At 43.6% G+C, this 17,963-nt stretch overlaps 1 protein-coding gene across 1 annotated transcript in view; it reads right to left on the reverse strand.

Annotated features, from left to right (window-relative positions):
* The window catches only part of zgc:77752 (uncharacterized protein LOC393862 homolog), a gene marked incomplete at its 3' end in the record, with an annotated part of 87,482 nt that overhangs the window by 280 nt on the left and 69,239 nt on the right, over positions 1-17,963 (reverse strand). Inside the window, exons 5-6 of the mRNA XM_059988468.1 lie at positions 16,477-17,090; positions 2,928-3,176 (exon numbers count right to left, since the gene is read on the reverse strand). Coding sequence (XP_059844451.1) covers positions 2,928-3,176; positions 16,477-17,090 — 863 coding nt within the window. The remainder of the gene's footprint in view (positions 1-2,927; positions 3,177-16,476; positions 17,091-17,963) is intronic.

The raw sequence follows: 17,963 nt of genomic DNA on the forward strand, positions 1-17,963 counted from the left end.
CTCCATTCAAACCTTGAGCCTTAATAGAACCATAGAATGTTACAGCACAGAAACAGGCCTTGTGGCCCTTCTTGGCTGTGCCAAACCATTTTTCTGCCTAGTCCCACTGACCTGCACCTGGACCATATCCCTCCACACACCTCACATCCATGTACCTATCCAAATTTTTCTTAAATGTTAAAAGTGAGCCCGCATTCTCCACTTCAACTGACAGCTCATTCCATACTCCCTATGTGAAGAAACTCTCCCTAATGTTCCCTTTAAACTTTTCCCTTTTCTCCCTTCACCCATGTTCTCTGTTTTTTTTTCTCCCCTAACCTCAGTGGAAAAAAGCCTGCTTGCATTCACTCTATCTATACCCATCATAATTTTATACACCTCTATCAAATCTCCCATTCTTCTACACTCCAGGGAATAAAGTCCTAACCTATTCAACCTTTCTCTGTAACTCAGTTTCTCAAGTCCCGGCAACATCTTTGTAAACCTTCTCTGTACTCTTTCAACCTTATTAATATCCTTCCTGTAATTCGGTGACCAAAACTGCACACAATACTCCAAATTCAACCTCACCAATGTCTTATACAACCTTACCATAACATTCCAACTCTTATACTCAATACTTTGATTTATAAAGGGCAATGTACCAAAAGCTCTCTTTACGACCCTATCTACCTGTGACGCCACTTTTAGGGGAATTTTGTATCTCTATTCCCAGATCCCTCTGTTCTACTGCACTCCTCAGTGCCCTACCATTTACCCTGTATGTTCTACCTTGGTTTATCCTTCCAAAGTGCAAAACCTCACACTTGTCTGCATTAAACTCCATCTGCCATTTTTCAGCCCATTTTTTCCAGCTGGTCCAAATCCCTCTGCAAGCTTTGAAAACCTTCCTCACTGACCACTACAGCTCCAATCTTTGTATCATCAGCAAATTTGCTGATCCAATTTGCCACATTATCATCCAGATCATTGATATAGATGACAAATAACAATGGACCCAGCACTGATCCCTGTGGCACACCATTGGTCACAGGCCTCCACTCAGAGAAGCAATCCTCCACTACCACTAATGAAAGGAAATAGCCCAAAATACCATTGCAAGGAAGTAGGTGAGCTCTTTGGACACATTTTTTTGGAAAATACCAGCGAGAGGTTCAGAAATTTATTTGTATATATGGGTAGGAAAGCAAGGCATAGCACTGGATTGTCACTCCTTGACAGAGCAGATGTGACTCAGAGCAAGTCTTTCATCTTGAAGTTAGGTGACTGATTCAAATGCCATTGGAGAATTGCATATACACAATCTAGACTACATTCCTGATCAGGCCTGTCTCCCCTCAGGTGAATATAAACTATCCCTTGCATTAATTTGAAGAAGATCAGTATATTCTCCCCATCTTTCTGCCAAAATTTACCCGTATCCAACATTCCTAAAACGGTTAAAATCATTTATTTTATTAATGTTTATGAGATCAGGCTGTGAGCAATTAATGGTTTCTTTGCAATATTTCACTGTAATCCACTGGCTGATTGAGGGGAATTCCAAATTTTTATTAAAGGGAAGTCCTTTCCTTCCCATCAGATATTTCTCTTTTGTGCTGCTGTTGTAAGTAAGTTCTTCACTGCATCTGAACTTGGACATTGACAATAAACTTGACTTTAACACTTAGTTGGAGATAAATGAAGAGCTTAACCACACTACATTTAACATAAGCATCTGCTGATTGTCTAGGGAATGAATTGATCTCTGCTCTGAGCTACGTTAGTTGAAAACGAGTGGTGAAGGTACAAGGGGAACTGGAATACCTGGTGGGGAGGGGAGATATTATCCACTGACCCCTGCTACAAGGACACACCTAATAGGGGGTTTCTTCTTTTTACTTTGTTACTGTTGGGAAAGGGTTTCTTTGTTTTGTTAAAAGCAGGAATGTTTCTTTGTTGCGAGAGAGTGCTGGGAGAATTGTATTCCTTTGTAAACCAAATGGGGATTAATGTTCTTTCTTCTGAGTCTGTAAGCTTTGGTTGACGGGCTTTTGGGCAGATCGGCGCGAGGGGGTCGAGAGAGAAGACGCAATGCTGTAAGCTGGGCAAGGAATGGACCCCAAGTGGGGGTCCGAGGCCCGGAGGTACTCCGAGGAGGGGGGATGAAGCTAGAAGTGCTTGGTTGACCACTTCGGAGGGTCCTGAGCTGCGAGTCGAGGAGTTCGGAGGGGATCGAATGGTGGCCAGAAGACTTCAGTAATTGAGCTCCAACGGTTGTGCACGAAGTGGTTTGGACTTTGATAAGTTTGGCGCCTTTTCTTTATTTTTTCTCTTCATATATACTATATTGTTATTAATCACTTAGTTATAGTAACCTTTATAAATTGTACTCATTTAATTGCATATGGTGTACTGTCTGTTTTTGGGCGAGGCGGGGACATCACACAGCATCCACACCAGCTGATTACCCAGTTTGGCGGGGCCGAAGGCTGCTCCCCCTAGACAAGAATGAGCTGAGCGAGCCTGAGGCGACCCACGGGGTTACACAACCATAATGCAAAGACAGGATTCCACTTGCAAACATTTTGTGTGCCTTTCACAACCCCTGGTTATCCCAGTATATGCTCGATGTACTTTCTTACCAGCAACCCAACAATAGCAATTTGAGAAAAGAACAGATAATTTATATGTAATTGTATTAGTTGGGGCAACAGTGTTGAAGAGGACATTTTAAAAAATAAGTCCATGGAGCCTTTCCCATTCACCTGAGAGAGCTTAGCAGCCTCTGGCAGAAGGTTAGTCACCCTAAATGAGTAACTAACCTCAGCTAGATCTTCAACTTTCAAGACGTTGAATCAACCAGCAAGCACTCAATCTTTCAAAAAGACATTTGAAGAGGGTTACAGGATTCAGGAGAAAAGAAGGCAGGGTGGGAGTGATTGTACCTTGCTGCCAGTCCATATCTTTTGAGTCGTGGGCATGACGCTGCCGATGCTCAGTTGGGAGTTGGTTCGTCCAGGGAGGATGAGTTGAGATGCTTGGTCAGTTTGTGCCTGGCGCCCATCTCCTACAAATTTGCTCCTCCCCTCACAGCTGAAGGAGTACCTCAGTGGATTGTTTGGCCCACCAAAGGCACATTCCAAAGCTTTGGTTTGATTTTGACCCACTGGCATAGGCCATTGACCGATGATATCCTGAAAGCAGAATTTATACCACATTGGTCTTTCAACATGATGGAGTGGGTGGTGCTGGGAGCATTAACTAATCTGCATTCTTCACCTCACCACCAGTGTCAAACAGATCACCACTCTTCCATCTGTTGGAGCTGACTATTGCAAACCATGACCAAACTTATTCAGAAAATCTCTGGACAATGCTTGTCACCACACTACAGGAAGAATATAATGGGTCTAGAACATGGTTTCCCAACCTGGGGTCCATGGACTCCTCACTTCATAGTATTAGTCCATGCATTAAAAAGGCTGGATATCCCTGGTCTAGAGAGAGTGCAGATAGAATTATGGTTGCAGAGGAGAATTATGGTTGTGTGGGGAACCCCTGGTCTAGACAGAGTGCAGAGGAGAATCTTCTTTCAGCCGTGTTTCAGTGATGACTATGACTTCATACATCCCAATCTGTAACTGTGCTACAAGTTCACCTACCTTATTCCATATACTGCGCATGTTGAAATATAACACCTTCTATCTTGTGTTCACCGTTTTCGATTTTGTCTGCCTTTTACATTGCAAATTTGTCTGCCTTTTACATTGCAAATTGTAGATGACAATTTTACCCCATCATCAGCCTCTCCTTACTAGGAGTCTCACTACAGATTATTTGTGAACCAACTCCTCAGCACTATCCCTCTGGTTCCCATCCCCTTGCCAAATTAATTTAAACCCTCCTGAACATTCTAGCAAACCTGCCCGCAGGAATATAGGACTCACACGGGTTTAGGTGCTATCTGTCTCTTTTGTACAGGTCGAGAAGATATCCCAAGGTCCATAAATCTAATCCCCTGCCCCCCCCCCCCCACACCGTTTCCTCAGCCACGTGTTCACCTGCCAGAACATCCTATTTTTACCCTCACTGACATGTGACACAGGCAGCAATCCAGAGATCACTACTCTGGCGGTCCTGTTTCTCAGCTTTCTACCTAGCCCCCTAAAGTATCTCTTCAGGACCTCCTCACCTCGTCTATCTATGTCACAAGTGCCAATATGCACCAAGACTTCTGGCAGCTTACCTTTGCTCTTGAGAATGCATTGGACACGAGCCAAAACATCCCTAACGCTAGTACCAGAGAGGCAACATACCATCTGTATGTCTCCATTGAGCCCATAGATCTTGTCTCTGTTCCACTGACTATGGAATTCCTATCAACACTGTAGTCCTCTTCACCTCTCTGCTCATCTGACAGTTTCAGACTCCGTGTCAGAGACCTGGTCATAAGAGATAGGAGCAGAATTAGGCCATTCAGCCTATTCAGTCTGCTCCACCATTCCATCATGGCTGATCCCAGATCCCACTCAACTCCATACACCTGCCTTCTCACCATATCCTTTGATGCCCTGACCGATCAGGAAGCAATCAACTTCTGCCTTTAATATACGCACAGACTTGGCCTCCACCACAGTCTGTGGCACAGCATTCAACAGATTCACCACTCTCTGGCTAAAAAAAGAACCTCCTTACCTCTGTTTTAAAGGGTTGCCCCTCAATTTTAAGTTTGTACCCTTTAATTCTGGATACCCCCACCATAGGAAACATCCTCTCCACATCTGCCCTACCTAGTCCTTTCAATATTTGTTAGGTTTAATTGAGATCCCCCCGCATTCTTCTAAATCCCAGTGAGTTCAGGCTTAAAGCTGCCAAACGCTCCTCATGTTATTATCTCCTTCATTCCCGGAATCATCTTTGCGAACCTCCTCTGGACTCTCCCCAATGACAACACATGCTTTCTGAGTTATCGGGCCCAAAACTGTTAACAAAATTCCAAATGCAGCCTGACCAGTGTCTTATAAAGGCTCAACATTATCTCCTTGCTTTCATATTCTATTCCCCTTGAAATAAATGGCAACATTGCATTTGCCTTCTTTACCACAGACTCAACCTGTAAATTAACCTTCTGGGAGTCTTGCACAAGGACTCCTGAGTCCTTCTACACCTCTTATGTCTGAACCTTTTCCCCATTTCAATAATAGTCCACCCTATTGTTCATACATCTCCCAATATTGTGTTCAGTCTATCACTTTTTTACCCATTCTTCCAATGGAATGGAGTTGCTTGACAAAGCGGTCCCCCAATATATGTCAGGTCTCTCCAATGTAGAGAAGGCCACATTGGGAGCACTGGATACTGTAGACGAACCCAACAGGTTCACAGGTGAAATATTATCTTGCATGGAATGACTGTCTGGGGTCCTGAATGGAGGTAAGGAAGGAGGTATGTGAGTAGGTGTAGTATTTTTGTCGTTTGCAGGGATATGTTCCACGAAGATTAGTGGGGAGGGACAAGTAGACAAGGGAATAGTGGATGGAGTAATCCCAGTGGAGAGTGGGGGAGTGGGTAAGTGGGGTAGCGATGGTTAGTGGTAGGATCCTGTTGAAGATTGCAGAAATTGCACAACATGATATGTTGGATGTGGAGACTCATGGTGTAGTAGGTGGGGACAAAAGGAATTCTATCCCTGTTAAGGCAGTGTGAAGATAAGGTGAGCACAGATATCCAGGAAATGGTGATGATGTGGATGAGGGCAGCATCCGCCACTGATGGATGGAAACCCATTCTTTGAAGGAGGGGTTCACTGATGTGTTGGATATGAAAGCACTAGTGCTCCCTCAGCAATATCTACCTCACCACCTACCTTCATATCATCTGCAAACTTTGCCACAAAGCCATCAATTCCATTATCCAAATCATTGACAAACAATGTGAAAAGCAGTAGTCCCAATACTGACCCCTGAGGAACACCACTAATCACCGGCAGCAAACTAGGAAAGGCCCCTTTTTTTTCTACTCACTGCCTCCTGCCTGTCATCCATTCCACTATCCATGCCAGTACCTTTCCTGTAATGCCATAGGATTTTATCTTGTTAAGCAGCCTCATGTGTGGCACCTTATCAAATGTCTTCTGAAAATCTAAGTAATTGACATCCTTTGCCCACCTTTCTTGTTACTTCTTCGTAGAACTCCAACAGATTTTTTTCAGGCAAGATTTCCCTTCACAAAAATCACGCTGACTTTAACTTATTTTATCATTAGTCTCCAAGTAGCCCAACACCTCATCCTTAATAACAGACTCTAACACTTTCCCAACCACTGAAGTTAGGCTAACTGGCCTATAATTTCCTTTCTTTTGTCTTCCTCCCTCCTTAAAGAGTGGAGTGACATTTGCAATCTTCCAGTCCTCTGGGACCATGCCAGAATCAAGTGATTCTTGAAAGATCATGACCAATACATCTGTTATCTCTTCAACAACCTCTCTCAGGACTCTGGGATGTTGTCCATCTGGCCCAGATGACTTATCCACCTCAAGAACTTTGAGTGTGCCTAGCACTTTTTCCTTTGTCATAGCGGTGACAGTCATTCCTGGTCCCTGACACTCACAGAACCTCTGGCACACTGCCAGCATCTTCCAGTGAAGACAGATGCAAAAGTACTCATTAGATTCATCTGCAATTTCTCTGTCCCCCATTACTACCTCACCAGCATAATTTTCCAGTGGTCCAATATCAAATCTCACCTCCCTATACTCTTTACATAACTGAAAAACCTTTTGGTATCCTGCTTTATATTATTGGCTAGTCTGCCCTTATATCTCATCTTTTCCTTTCCTATTGCTTTTTTAGTTGCCTTTTGTTGGATTTAAAAGCTTCCTGATCATCCAACTTTCCACTCACTTGGTTACCTTGTATGCCCTTTCCTTGGCTTTTATGCAGTTCTTAGCTTCCTTTGTCACCCATGGTTGGCTACCCCTGCCGCTTGAGAACTTCTTCCTCTGAGGCACATATCTAACCTGCCCTTGTGAACTATTACTCTGAGAAAGAGGGAAGTGTTGCACTTTGGAACGTTAAATGAAAGGAGAAAGTATACAGTTAATAGTAGACTCACTAACAGCATTGACGTACAGAGACCCAACTCCATAGTTCACTGAAAGTGGCTGCTGTTACGTACCAGCAGTAATAGATCACTCATTAAGTCACGTTTTGATGTTAAAACCACTATCTTTATTAGTATCTACTCATAATATAGAAAATTAAACAAAATAAACAGAAGTTAACAGTCAACGAGGAAATCTGCTGGAAATTCAAGCAACACACACAAAATGCTGGTGGAACACAGCAGTCCAGGCTGCATCTATAGGTCTCGACGTTTTGGGCCGAGACCCTTTGTCAGAAGTTAACAGTGTGTGTGCGTGCATGCGCGTGGCTCCCAAACAGTCAAGCTTAGGAACAGTTCTTAAAGTCTTACGATGGCAAACTAGAAAAGGTCCAGTAATCCATGGAATAAATGAAGGGGGAGATTTATAAATCCACGTTATTGTGTAGAGAGGAAGATCACAAAGAATTCCACCGGTTTCACGCTGGGAAGATGAAGTAACAGTTGCCAAAGACATTATCCATCGAGTTGTTCCGAAATCCACGTAGAAATCCCAAAGGTGACAGTCACGGAATATCCCTTCGCACAAGTGGTTACCGCATAGCATACCTCAATCCGGGTAAGGGTTAATAAAAGTGGTGGCCAGGGCATACTCCAACAAAATCCATGTATGGATCATACAAAGTGACAGTCACACACCAAATGTGCACCGTGCTATTAATCAACCCAATCTTGGGCATGGGAAACTATCAGACTTCACCCATACCGTAGCGAGCTGTTCCCGCCCGCAGTCCAAAGCTTCCCCCTCCCCCCACTACTGAAAGTCCCAGTGGTCTGTCGCGCTTGTTATACTGACGTCATAGTCCCGCCTCATCCAAGCATCCTTCTTCAGGAGGTTAGTCAATGGGAGAACAACATTAGCAAAGTTCTTTCAGAACTTGCGATAATATCTGACCATTCCCAGGATCATTCTAAGAGTTTATTTACCAGTTGGAATGGGCACCTCAGAAATTGCCTGAATGTTTGTCTGAACAGGAGCCAACCTGCCCTGACCTACAACATAACCAAGCTAGGTCACAGTGGCATGGCCAAATTCACTAATTGTAAGGTTGGCCTTTGAAAGCCTGTCAAATAACTTTTCCACTGCAGAGATATGGGCTTCCCAGGTATCATTTCACCCCAAGGCACTCTTCAATTATGTGAAGAACAAAAGGATGACAGGAGTGAAGATAGGACTGATTAGAGATAAAGGTGGGAAGATGTGCCTGGAGGCTGTGGAAGTGAGCGAGGTCCTCAATGATTACTTCTCTTCGGTATTCACCAATGAGAGGGAACTTGATGATGGTGAGGACAATATGAGTGAGGTTGATGTTCTGCAGCATGTTGATATTAAGGGAGAGGAGGTGTTGGAGTTGTTAAAATACATTATGATGGATAAGTCCCCGGGGCCTGACAGAATATTCCCCAGGCTGCTCCATGAGGCAAGGGAAGAGATTGCTGAGCCTCTGGCTAGGATCTTTATGTCCTCGTTGTCCACGGGAATGGTACCAAAGGATTGGAGGGAGGCAAATGTCCCCTTGTTCCAAAAGGGTAGCAGGGATAGTCCGGGTAATTCTAGACCAGTGAGCCTTACGTCTGTGGTGGGAAAGCTATTGGAAAAGATTCTTAGAGATAGGATCTATGGGAATTTAGAGAATCATGGTCTGATCAGAGACAGTCAGCATGGTTTTGTGAAGGGCAGATCATGTATAACAAGCCTGATAGATTTCTTTGAGGAGGTGACCAGGCATAAAGATGAGGATAGTGCACTAAATGTGATCTACATGGATTTTAGTAAGGCATTTGACAAGGTTCCACATGGTAGACTTATTCAGAAAGTCAGAAGGCATGGGTTGCAGGGAAGATTGGCCAGGGGGATTCAGAATTGGCTTGCTTGCAGAAGGTAGAGGGTCGTGGTGGAGGGAGTACATTCAGATTGGAGGGTTGTGACTAGTGGTGTCCCACAAGGATCTGTTCTGGGACCTCTACTTTTTGTGATTTTTATTACCGACCTGGATGTTGGGGTAGAAGGTTGAGTTGGCAAGTTTGCAGACAACATGAAGGTTGGTGGTGTTGTAGATAGTGTAGAGGATTGTCGAAGATTACAGAGAGACACTGATAGGATGCAGAAGTGGGCTGAGAAGTGGCAGATGGAGTTCAACCCGGAGAAGTGTGAGGTGGTACACTTTGGAAGGACAAACTCCAAGGCAGAGTACAAAGTAAATGGCAGGATACTTGGTAGTGTGGAGGAGCAGAGGGATCTGGGGGTACATGTCCACAGATCCCTGAAAGGTGCCTCACAGGTAGATAGGGTAGTTAAGAAAGCTTATGGGATGTTAGCTTTAATAAGACGAGGGATAGAGTTTAAGAGTCTTGAGGTAATGATACAGCTCTATAAAACTCTGGTTAGGCCACAATTGGAGTGCTGTGTCCAGTTCTGGTTGCCTCACTGTAGGAAGGATGTGGAAGCATTGGAAAGGGTACAGAGGAGACTTACCAGGATGCTGCCTGGTTTAGAGAGTATGGATTATGATCAGAGATTACAGGAGCTCGGGCTTTACTCTTTGGAGAGAAGGAGGATGAGAGGAGACATGATAGAGGTGTACAAGATATTAAGAGGAATAGACAGAGTGGACAGCCAATGCCTCTTCCCCAGGGCACCAGTGCTCAGTACAAGAGGACATGACTTTAAGGTAAAGGGAGGGAAGTTCAAGGGGGATATTAGAGGAAGGTTTTTTACTCAGAGAGTGGTTGGTGTGTGGAATGACTGCCTGGGTCAGTGGTGGAGGCAGATACACTAGTTAAGTTCAAGAGACTACTAGACGGGTATATGGAGGAATTTAAGGTGGGGGGGGGTTATATGGGAGGCAGGGTTTGAGGGTTGGCACAACATTGTAGGCTGAAGGGCCTGTAATGTGTTCTACTATTCTATGTTTTATGTTCTATGTTCTATTTCCTGTGACCAAATCATCAGTATAGGCATCTGTGTGTTCTAACCCTTGAATTACTGAATTAATCATTCTGTGGAATGTTCCCAGAGCATTTTTCATTCCAAATGGCAAAACATTGTATTCATTCAACCCAGAAGGTGTTACAAATGCAGAAATTTCTCTACCCCTATCCGTTAATGGAACGCACCAATACCCTTTTAACAGATCGATCTTTGTAAGAAACTTAGCTTTTCCAACATTGTCTACACAATCATCCACTCTAGGGATGGGATAAGCATCTGTTTTTGATATAACATTCACTCCTCTGTAATCAGTGCAAAACCTGATACCTGGTTGAGGTACTATAACACAAGGTGATCTCCAATCTGAAGAAGAATACTTAATACCATTTTCCAACATATACTCAATTTCTTGTTCAACAGGTCTACATTTTTCAATATTCATGTGATATGGATGTTGTCTTATGGGCTTGGCATCACCAACATCTACATCATGTGAGACACTGTGGTTCTTTTCAGAACATCAGGGAACAAATCCTTAAATTTCATGATCAACTGCTTCATCTGTTGCCACTGCTCTGGTTGTAAATGAGCCAATTCTCATCAAGATTTTCTAAAACAGTTGAATTTGTCAATCTGGCTGAAATAATGTTGGATTTAAAATTGGCCTCAGATGGATCAGCTGGTAAATTCCCATAGAGTTCAGATTTGTTGTTATTGACAACAACAGTCACAGCTGCTGTTTGTTTCTCATGATACAACTTAAGCATGTTTACGTGACAAAGCTGCATTGGCCTTCGTCTACTTGGTATTTTGACGACATAATCCACATCATTAACTTCAGACACAACTTCATAAGGACCATGAAATTTTGCTTGCAAAGGGTTTGTTTTCAAGGGAAACAAAACAAGGACTTTATCTCCCAGCTTGAATGACCTCATTCTGGCTTTATCATACCAAATTTTCATTCCTTCCTGGCTGATTTTAAATTTTCCCTTGCTAAGTTACAAGCCCTTTGCAATCTGTCCTTGAATTTTAAAACATAGTCTAGCAAATTAATATGCAGGTCATTGTTAATCCACTGCTCTTTTAATAATGCCAAAGGTCCTTGGACCTGGTGTCCAAACACAAGTTCATCGGGGCTAAAGCCTAGGGACTCTTGCACTGACTACCTTACTGCAAATAAAAGCAAGTGAACTCCTTCATCTCAATCCTTCTCATTTTCAATGTAGAACATCATGGTTTTGAGGGTAGAATGAAATCCCCTTGGGATTCTGGATGGTATGCAGACGACGTAATTTGTTTGGCTCACAGTTTGTAAACTATCTGCTGGAAAAATCCTGACATAAAATTACTTCCTTGATCAGACTGGATTTCTTTAGGTAAACCAAATAGGGTGAAAAACTTTATGAGAGCCTTTGACACAGTTTTAGCCTTTATATTCCTGAGAGGTATGGCTTCTGGAAATCTGGATGCTGTACACATGATGGTCAACAAATACTGACGGCCAGCTTTAGTCTTAGGCCATGGGCCAACACAATCCACAATAACTTTAGAAAAAGGTTCAGCAAATGCAGGAATAGGCTGCAGTGGGGCCACTAGAGTGACCTGATTAGGTTTACCCACAATCTGACAAGTGTGACAAGTTTGGCAAAATGTTGCAACATCTTTCCTGAAACCAGGCCAGAAGAATTGTTTAAAATTCTTGTCCACAGTTTTATTCTCACCTAGATGGCCACCCAAGGACATACTATAAGCCAAAGTTAAAATCTCATTCCTATAGACTTTAGGAACCACAACCTGGTGAACAATTGCCCATTCCTCACTTGCAGGAACCTCAGATGGTCTCCACTTCCTCATTAACACTCCATCCTTAATGTCTTACTGGCACTTTCTCGATCTCCTCACCTGAAACAGCTTTTTCTCTCAAGGCTGCAATCTCAGTGTCTCTGCTCTGTTCTGCTATAAGCTCCTTCCTGGACAAAGACAAGTCTTTATTGACAGTCCTAACACAAGGATCCTGTTCCAATTTTGAAGGCAGGAAAGTTGCTGACAGGTCATCAAAACCTAAATCCCAATTTGGGTTATCATGGGCAGCAGAACTATGCTGCACAGAACCATCTGTATTGGCAAGCTTCTTTGCCAGAGCTCGAGTTACTACACAGGATGGAATCATGTTAGAATCCATCTTTAGATCATCAGTGAGTGGCTTAGTCATCAGCTGCATTACAGGAACAACTTTGTCAGCTGCTAGGTCATTCCCTAACAACAAAGAAACACCCTGCACTGGTGAACTGGGTCATAGTCCTATCTTTACAGATCCTGAAACCAACTCTGATTTCAAAATTATCTTGTGCAGAGGCACAGAAACAATGTTGCCCCCAATGCCTTGGGTAAGATTTACCTCACCAGTGGCAATCTCATCACTAAACTTTAGAACATTGTCTAACAAGAGTGACTGAGAAGCCCCAGTATCTCGAAGAATTTTCACTGGTACTGGGGGTGACCCCTCATTCACTGAAACAAACCTCTCTGACACAAAAAGAATGAATTCTTTTCTAACTAAGTCAGACGTCTCGACCTTTGATAGAGCTTCATCAGAAAGGTGGGTTCACAGGTGTTTCAAAGTGCTGAATACTGGCATCTGGAACTGTCTCCTTTAAGAGGAAACAGTTAGCCATAACATGACCAGGTTTCTTACAATAATGACAAGTAGGACCAGAAGGTTTCTCCTTTAACTGCTTCCTTTCATCCTTACCTTTATCACTAATCCCAGACTTAATTTCTGGTTTACCCTGACTATCCATGCTACCCTTTTGGAAGGTCTTACTCGGGGTAAACTTAACCTTGTGGGTTAGAGTAGACTCATCTGCTAATTTAGCAGATTCTTGCAAAGAGGCAGCATCCTTCTCATCTAAATATGTCTTCATGTCATTATGGACGCACATTTTAAACTTTTCAATTAAAACCAACTCTTTCAGTTTGTCAAAATCACCATCCACGTTTTTAGATGCACACCATTGTTCAAAACACAGACTTCGCATAAGCAACTTCCACAAGTCTGGTTCATAGATTTCTTCAAATTCCTAAACTTTTGCCTATAGGCTTCTGGAACCTGCTCATAAGCTTCAAGCACAGCCTGTTTTACTGTACCATAATCAGCTGTATCGTCAACTGACAGGGCAGAATAAGCCTGCTGAGCCTTACTCTTATTTACACTCTGTGACAAAAGTGGCCACCCAACTTTTGGCCACCTTAGGCTCTGAGCAACTTTTTCAAAATGCTGAAAGGATTTATCAACCTCAGCTTCATCAAATGGAGGAACCAATTTAACTTCCTGACCGGCAACAAACTTATCACCAGAGTCAGCAGGTTGCCTTTCGAGCTTTACCTTGTCTAGTTCAAACTGCCTCCGTTTTTCTACCTTGGCAGCCTCTAGTAATCTTTGTTGTTGTTCAGCCTCAAACTGCCTCCGTTTTTCTACCTCGGCAGCCTCTAGTAATCTTTGTTGTTGTTCAGCCTCGAACTGTCTTTTTTTGTCAGCTTCCACAGCTTCAAACTGCCTTGGTCTTTCATTTTCTCTTTCCGCAGCCTCTAGCTGTCCTCGTTGTTTTTCAATCTCTAATCCAAATCTCTCTAACTTTATTTGTTCCAGCTTCAGCTGGATCTCAGGGTGAACTGGTTTATTTTCAAGAAACCTTTCAAACACCTCCTCTTCAAACTCCTTAGATACATAGTGCTCAGCTATTCTCTGAATCACTGCCTTTGTCATAGATGATTTTACCGTAACAAATCCCAGCTTTTTAGCAATGGCCAACAAGTCATCCTTTCTGGCGTCCCCTAATGCCTCAGGGGTTGGTGATGACAGAAATGCATAAATATCCATTGCTGCTGGTTTCCACACACAAGTTAATCAAAAGGGAGGTAACCAAACAGACTGATAATCAATCGATAAGCTCCAATTTTGTTCAAATCTCGGACAAGCCCACAATTTATGTTACATTCCAGCAGCAATAGGTCAGACATTGAGTCAGGTTTTGATGTTAAAACATGTGTGTCCGTCCCCCAAACAGTCAAGCTTAGGAACAGTTCTTAAAGTCTTAAGATGGCAAACTAGAAAAGGTCCAGTAATCCATGGAATAAATGAAGGGGGAGATTTATAAATCCACGTTATTGTGTAGAGAGGAAGATCACAAAGAATTCCACCGGTTCCACGCTGGGAAGATGAAGTAACAGTTGCCAAAGACATTAACCATCGAGTCGTTCCAAAATCCACGTAGAAATCCCAAAGGTGACAGTCATGGAATGTCCCTTCGCATAAGTGGTTACCACATAGCACACCCAAATCCAAGTAAGGGTTAACAAAAGTGGTGGCCAGGGCATACTCCAACAAAATCCATGTATGGATCATACGAAGTAACAGTCACACACCAAATGTGCACCGTGCCATTAATCAACCCAATCTTGGGCATCGGAAACAATCAGACTTCACTCATATCGTAGCGAGCTGTTCCCCCCCACTACTGAAAGTCCCCCCAGTGGTCTGTTGCAGCTTGTTATACTGACGTCATAGTCCCGCCTCATCCAAGTGTTTTAAAGTGACACCCACAGTATGAAACAGTGGTCACGTAACACTGCACAAGTGGATATGTTGGTAAAGAAGGTGCTTGTTGTCATCACTGAGTATAACAGTAAATCAGGCGTGCTGCAGTTATACAAGACTTCAGTCAAACTGCACTGTGGAGATTGTGCAGAACAGGTTCAGCAGGATACTGCCTGGTCTCTAGCATATCAGCTACAACGAAAGGTTGAACAAATACCGTTTCTTCTCCCTAGATTGTTGGAGACTGAAGGGAGACCCAATGCAGGATTTTAAAATCATAAGAGACATGGATTGGATAGCGAGTCAAATTAGTCCATTTATTTATTTACAGATATGGTGTAGAATAGGCTCTTTGAGTCACATTCCCCCCCCCCACCCCCGCTGCCACAATTTAACCCTAACCTAATCACAGGGCAATTCACAATGACCAATTAACCCACCTGCTCTGACTTTGGACTGTGGGGAGAAACTGGAGGATCCGAGGAAAACCCACACATTCCACTGGGAAGGTGTACAGACTCCGTAAAGAGGATGCCGGGACTGAACTCTGACACCATGAGCTGTAACAGTTCCACGCTAAGTACACAGTGTAGGAATGTCTAACACCAGAGGACCTGCATTTAATGTCAGAGGGGAAAATTTAAAGGTGGCATGAGGAGCAAATTTATTTATGTAGAGAGTGGTAGGTGCTGGGCACCGGCTAGCAGGGGCTAGAGCAGTGCCAGTTAGCCAGGGCGACGGTGAAAGTGGGTTGTTTGTTGCTGTTAATGAGGATTTCAGGTAGACAGTGGAATACAGAGTGATATGGACAATAAACAGGAGGTGGATATTTAGTGTAAATTGGCATCAAGATCAGTACAGCATCACCGTCTGAATGGCCTCTCCTGTGTTATACCGCTCTATATTCTATTTTTAGGAAAAACAAAAAGCAAAAGATGCTGGAAATAAAAATCAAAGCAGAAAATATTGAAAATACTCAGCAGGTCAGACAGCATCTGTTGTGAGGGGTCTCTTGAAAAAAATTGTTGACCCGAAGTGTTAACTCTGGTCCCCTGTCCACAGACATTGTCTCATCTGTTGAGTAGTTTGACGGTTTTCTGACTTTACCCAGAACTCCAGTGTCCTTTCAGACTTTACCCAGAACTGTATCCTCCTGTTGATCTGTTTGCACAGACTGCATACATGTAACCTGATCAAACAAGCATTGTATTTTCATTCAAAGCACATACACACACACACACAGTTTCAATCCAATACTCACTTAATCAATCTCCTATTTTCCCTTAGGTACCATAACTGGACCATACTCAGTGATCCCTTCAAGCAGATCCCAGCTTGGACTTGTTCCCAATATGAATGAACTCAGGAACATGGTACAGCACAATGCAGGACCTTCAGTCCATCAAGTTGTGCTGACCCTTTAACCTTCTCCAAGATCAATCTGAGTCTTCCCTCCCATGTTGACCTACAGTTTACTTTCATCCATGTGCTTATCTAAGAGTCTCTTAAATGTCCCTAATGTATCTACCTTTACCACCATCTGTGCAGTGCTTTCTACACACCTACCACACTCTTTGTAAAAATCCTCCCTCCAACTCCCACTATACTTTCTTCCCAATCTGCCCCCTTTTATTAGCCATGCATGAAATGAATGCCCTCTATCAAATGTTTGCATGCACCTGAACCCATGAAGCAAGTCTCAGTTTGTAAAATACCATCTTGCTTGCTCCTTGATATTTTCTTTGCCACTCAGCACAGGTCCTGGCTCCTAACACTGATCCACCTCTGACATGTCCGTTACCTGTGCTTGATATTTGCATGTGGATCTGCAGAGACTGGAGTCACTGAGGGATCGTGATAGCCTGGCAAATCTGCCTGAATAGACCCCTGTGCATCCATCTGAGGAAATGCCCAGTTTAAGGAAGCCGTTCGTGTCGATGGGAGGTCTCAGCACATTGTCTGGGTCCACGGGATCCTTGTTTGTCTGGCAAGACTCTAACAGGGGAATGAAGGAAGCGATGGTCTTCCTGATGCGCAAGGTCATGACACGGTCACTCATCTCCTTTTGCTTCTCCACCTGCACTGCGACACTGTCCGCTCTATCGAATGCCAGCTGCAGAAGCCTCTTGCAGGCATAGTCCACCATTTTGGGCACATACTTGAGGCGCCGCGCTTCATAGCCATGCAGGAGATATTGCTGGCGATAAAGGTGTTGCTGTAGGGTGACGGGGTGGGCATGCGGGTTGGCACTGGTGAACACCGTTCTCTGAGAGTCCACAAACTGGGCAAAATCAAAGACCAGGTCAATCTGAGTGCGTGTCTGGATGGAGAAGGGACGCTTGATCCGGACATACTGGACGGCTTCACAGGGGCTGAGGCGGGTGGCATAGACCAGGTAACAGGCAATCAGCACGCCTGCCAGAGAACAAGGAAATGCACAGTGAGCTTCTCTTGTTGTGGGAAAGTATCAACTACAGTGTTCACAACTTCCCATGTTTAGTGCTGCTGGAACTTAAATCAGAATCAGGTTTAATTTCACTGGCATATAGCATGAAATTTGTTGTTTTATGGCAGCAGAACATCGCAAGACATAATAATAAAACATTTATAAATCACAGTAAGAAACATACAACTGGGTATGTAGTGCAAAAAGAGAGCAAAAATAGCCAGATAGTGTCCCTTTGAATTCTCTTTGTCTACAGGGGAAGTGCCAGAGGATGGAGAATGGCAAATGTAGTTCCCTTGTTTAAAAAAGGTTATAGGGAGAAACCTGGGAACTATAGACTGGTGAGTCTTACATCGGTAATCTGCAAACTACTGGAAAGGATCCTTAAGGATAGGATCTATGAGCATTTGGAGAAGTACAGTCTACTCATGGATAGTCAACATGGCTTTGTGAAGGGAAGATCGTGCCTCACGAGCCTGACTGAGTTTTTTGAAGAGGTAACAAAAGAAATTGATGAGCGTAGGGCAGTGGATGTGGTCTACATGGACTTAAGCATTTGACAAGGTCCCTCATGAGAGACTCATCCAGAAAGTCATGAGGCATGGGATACGTGGAACCTTGGCTGTTTGGATAAAAAAAATTGGCTTAAAGGAAGAAAGCAGAGGGTAGTTGTGGAAGGAAGGTATTCTGCCTGGAGGTCGGTGACTAGTGGAATGCCGCAGGGATCTGTCCTGGGATCCCTGCTATTTGTGATTTTTATAAATGACCTGGATGTAGAGGCGGAAGGATGGGTGAGTAAGTTTGCGGATGACACGAAGATTGGAGGAGTTGTGGATAGAGCT

Source organism: Hypanus sabinus, chromosome 13, assembly GCF_030144855.1.
Source record: "Hypanus sabinus isolate sHypSab1 chromosome 13, sHypSab1.hap1, whole genome shotgun sequence".
In the NCBI taxonomy this organism is placed as follows: Eukaryota; Metazoa; Chordata; class Chondrichthyes; order Myliobatiformes; family Dasyatidae; genus Hypanus; species Hypanus sabinus.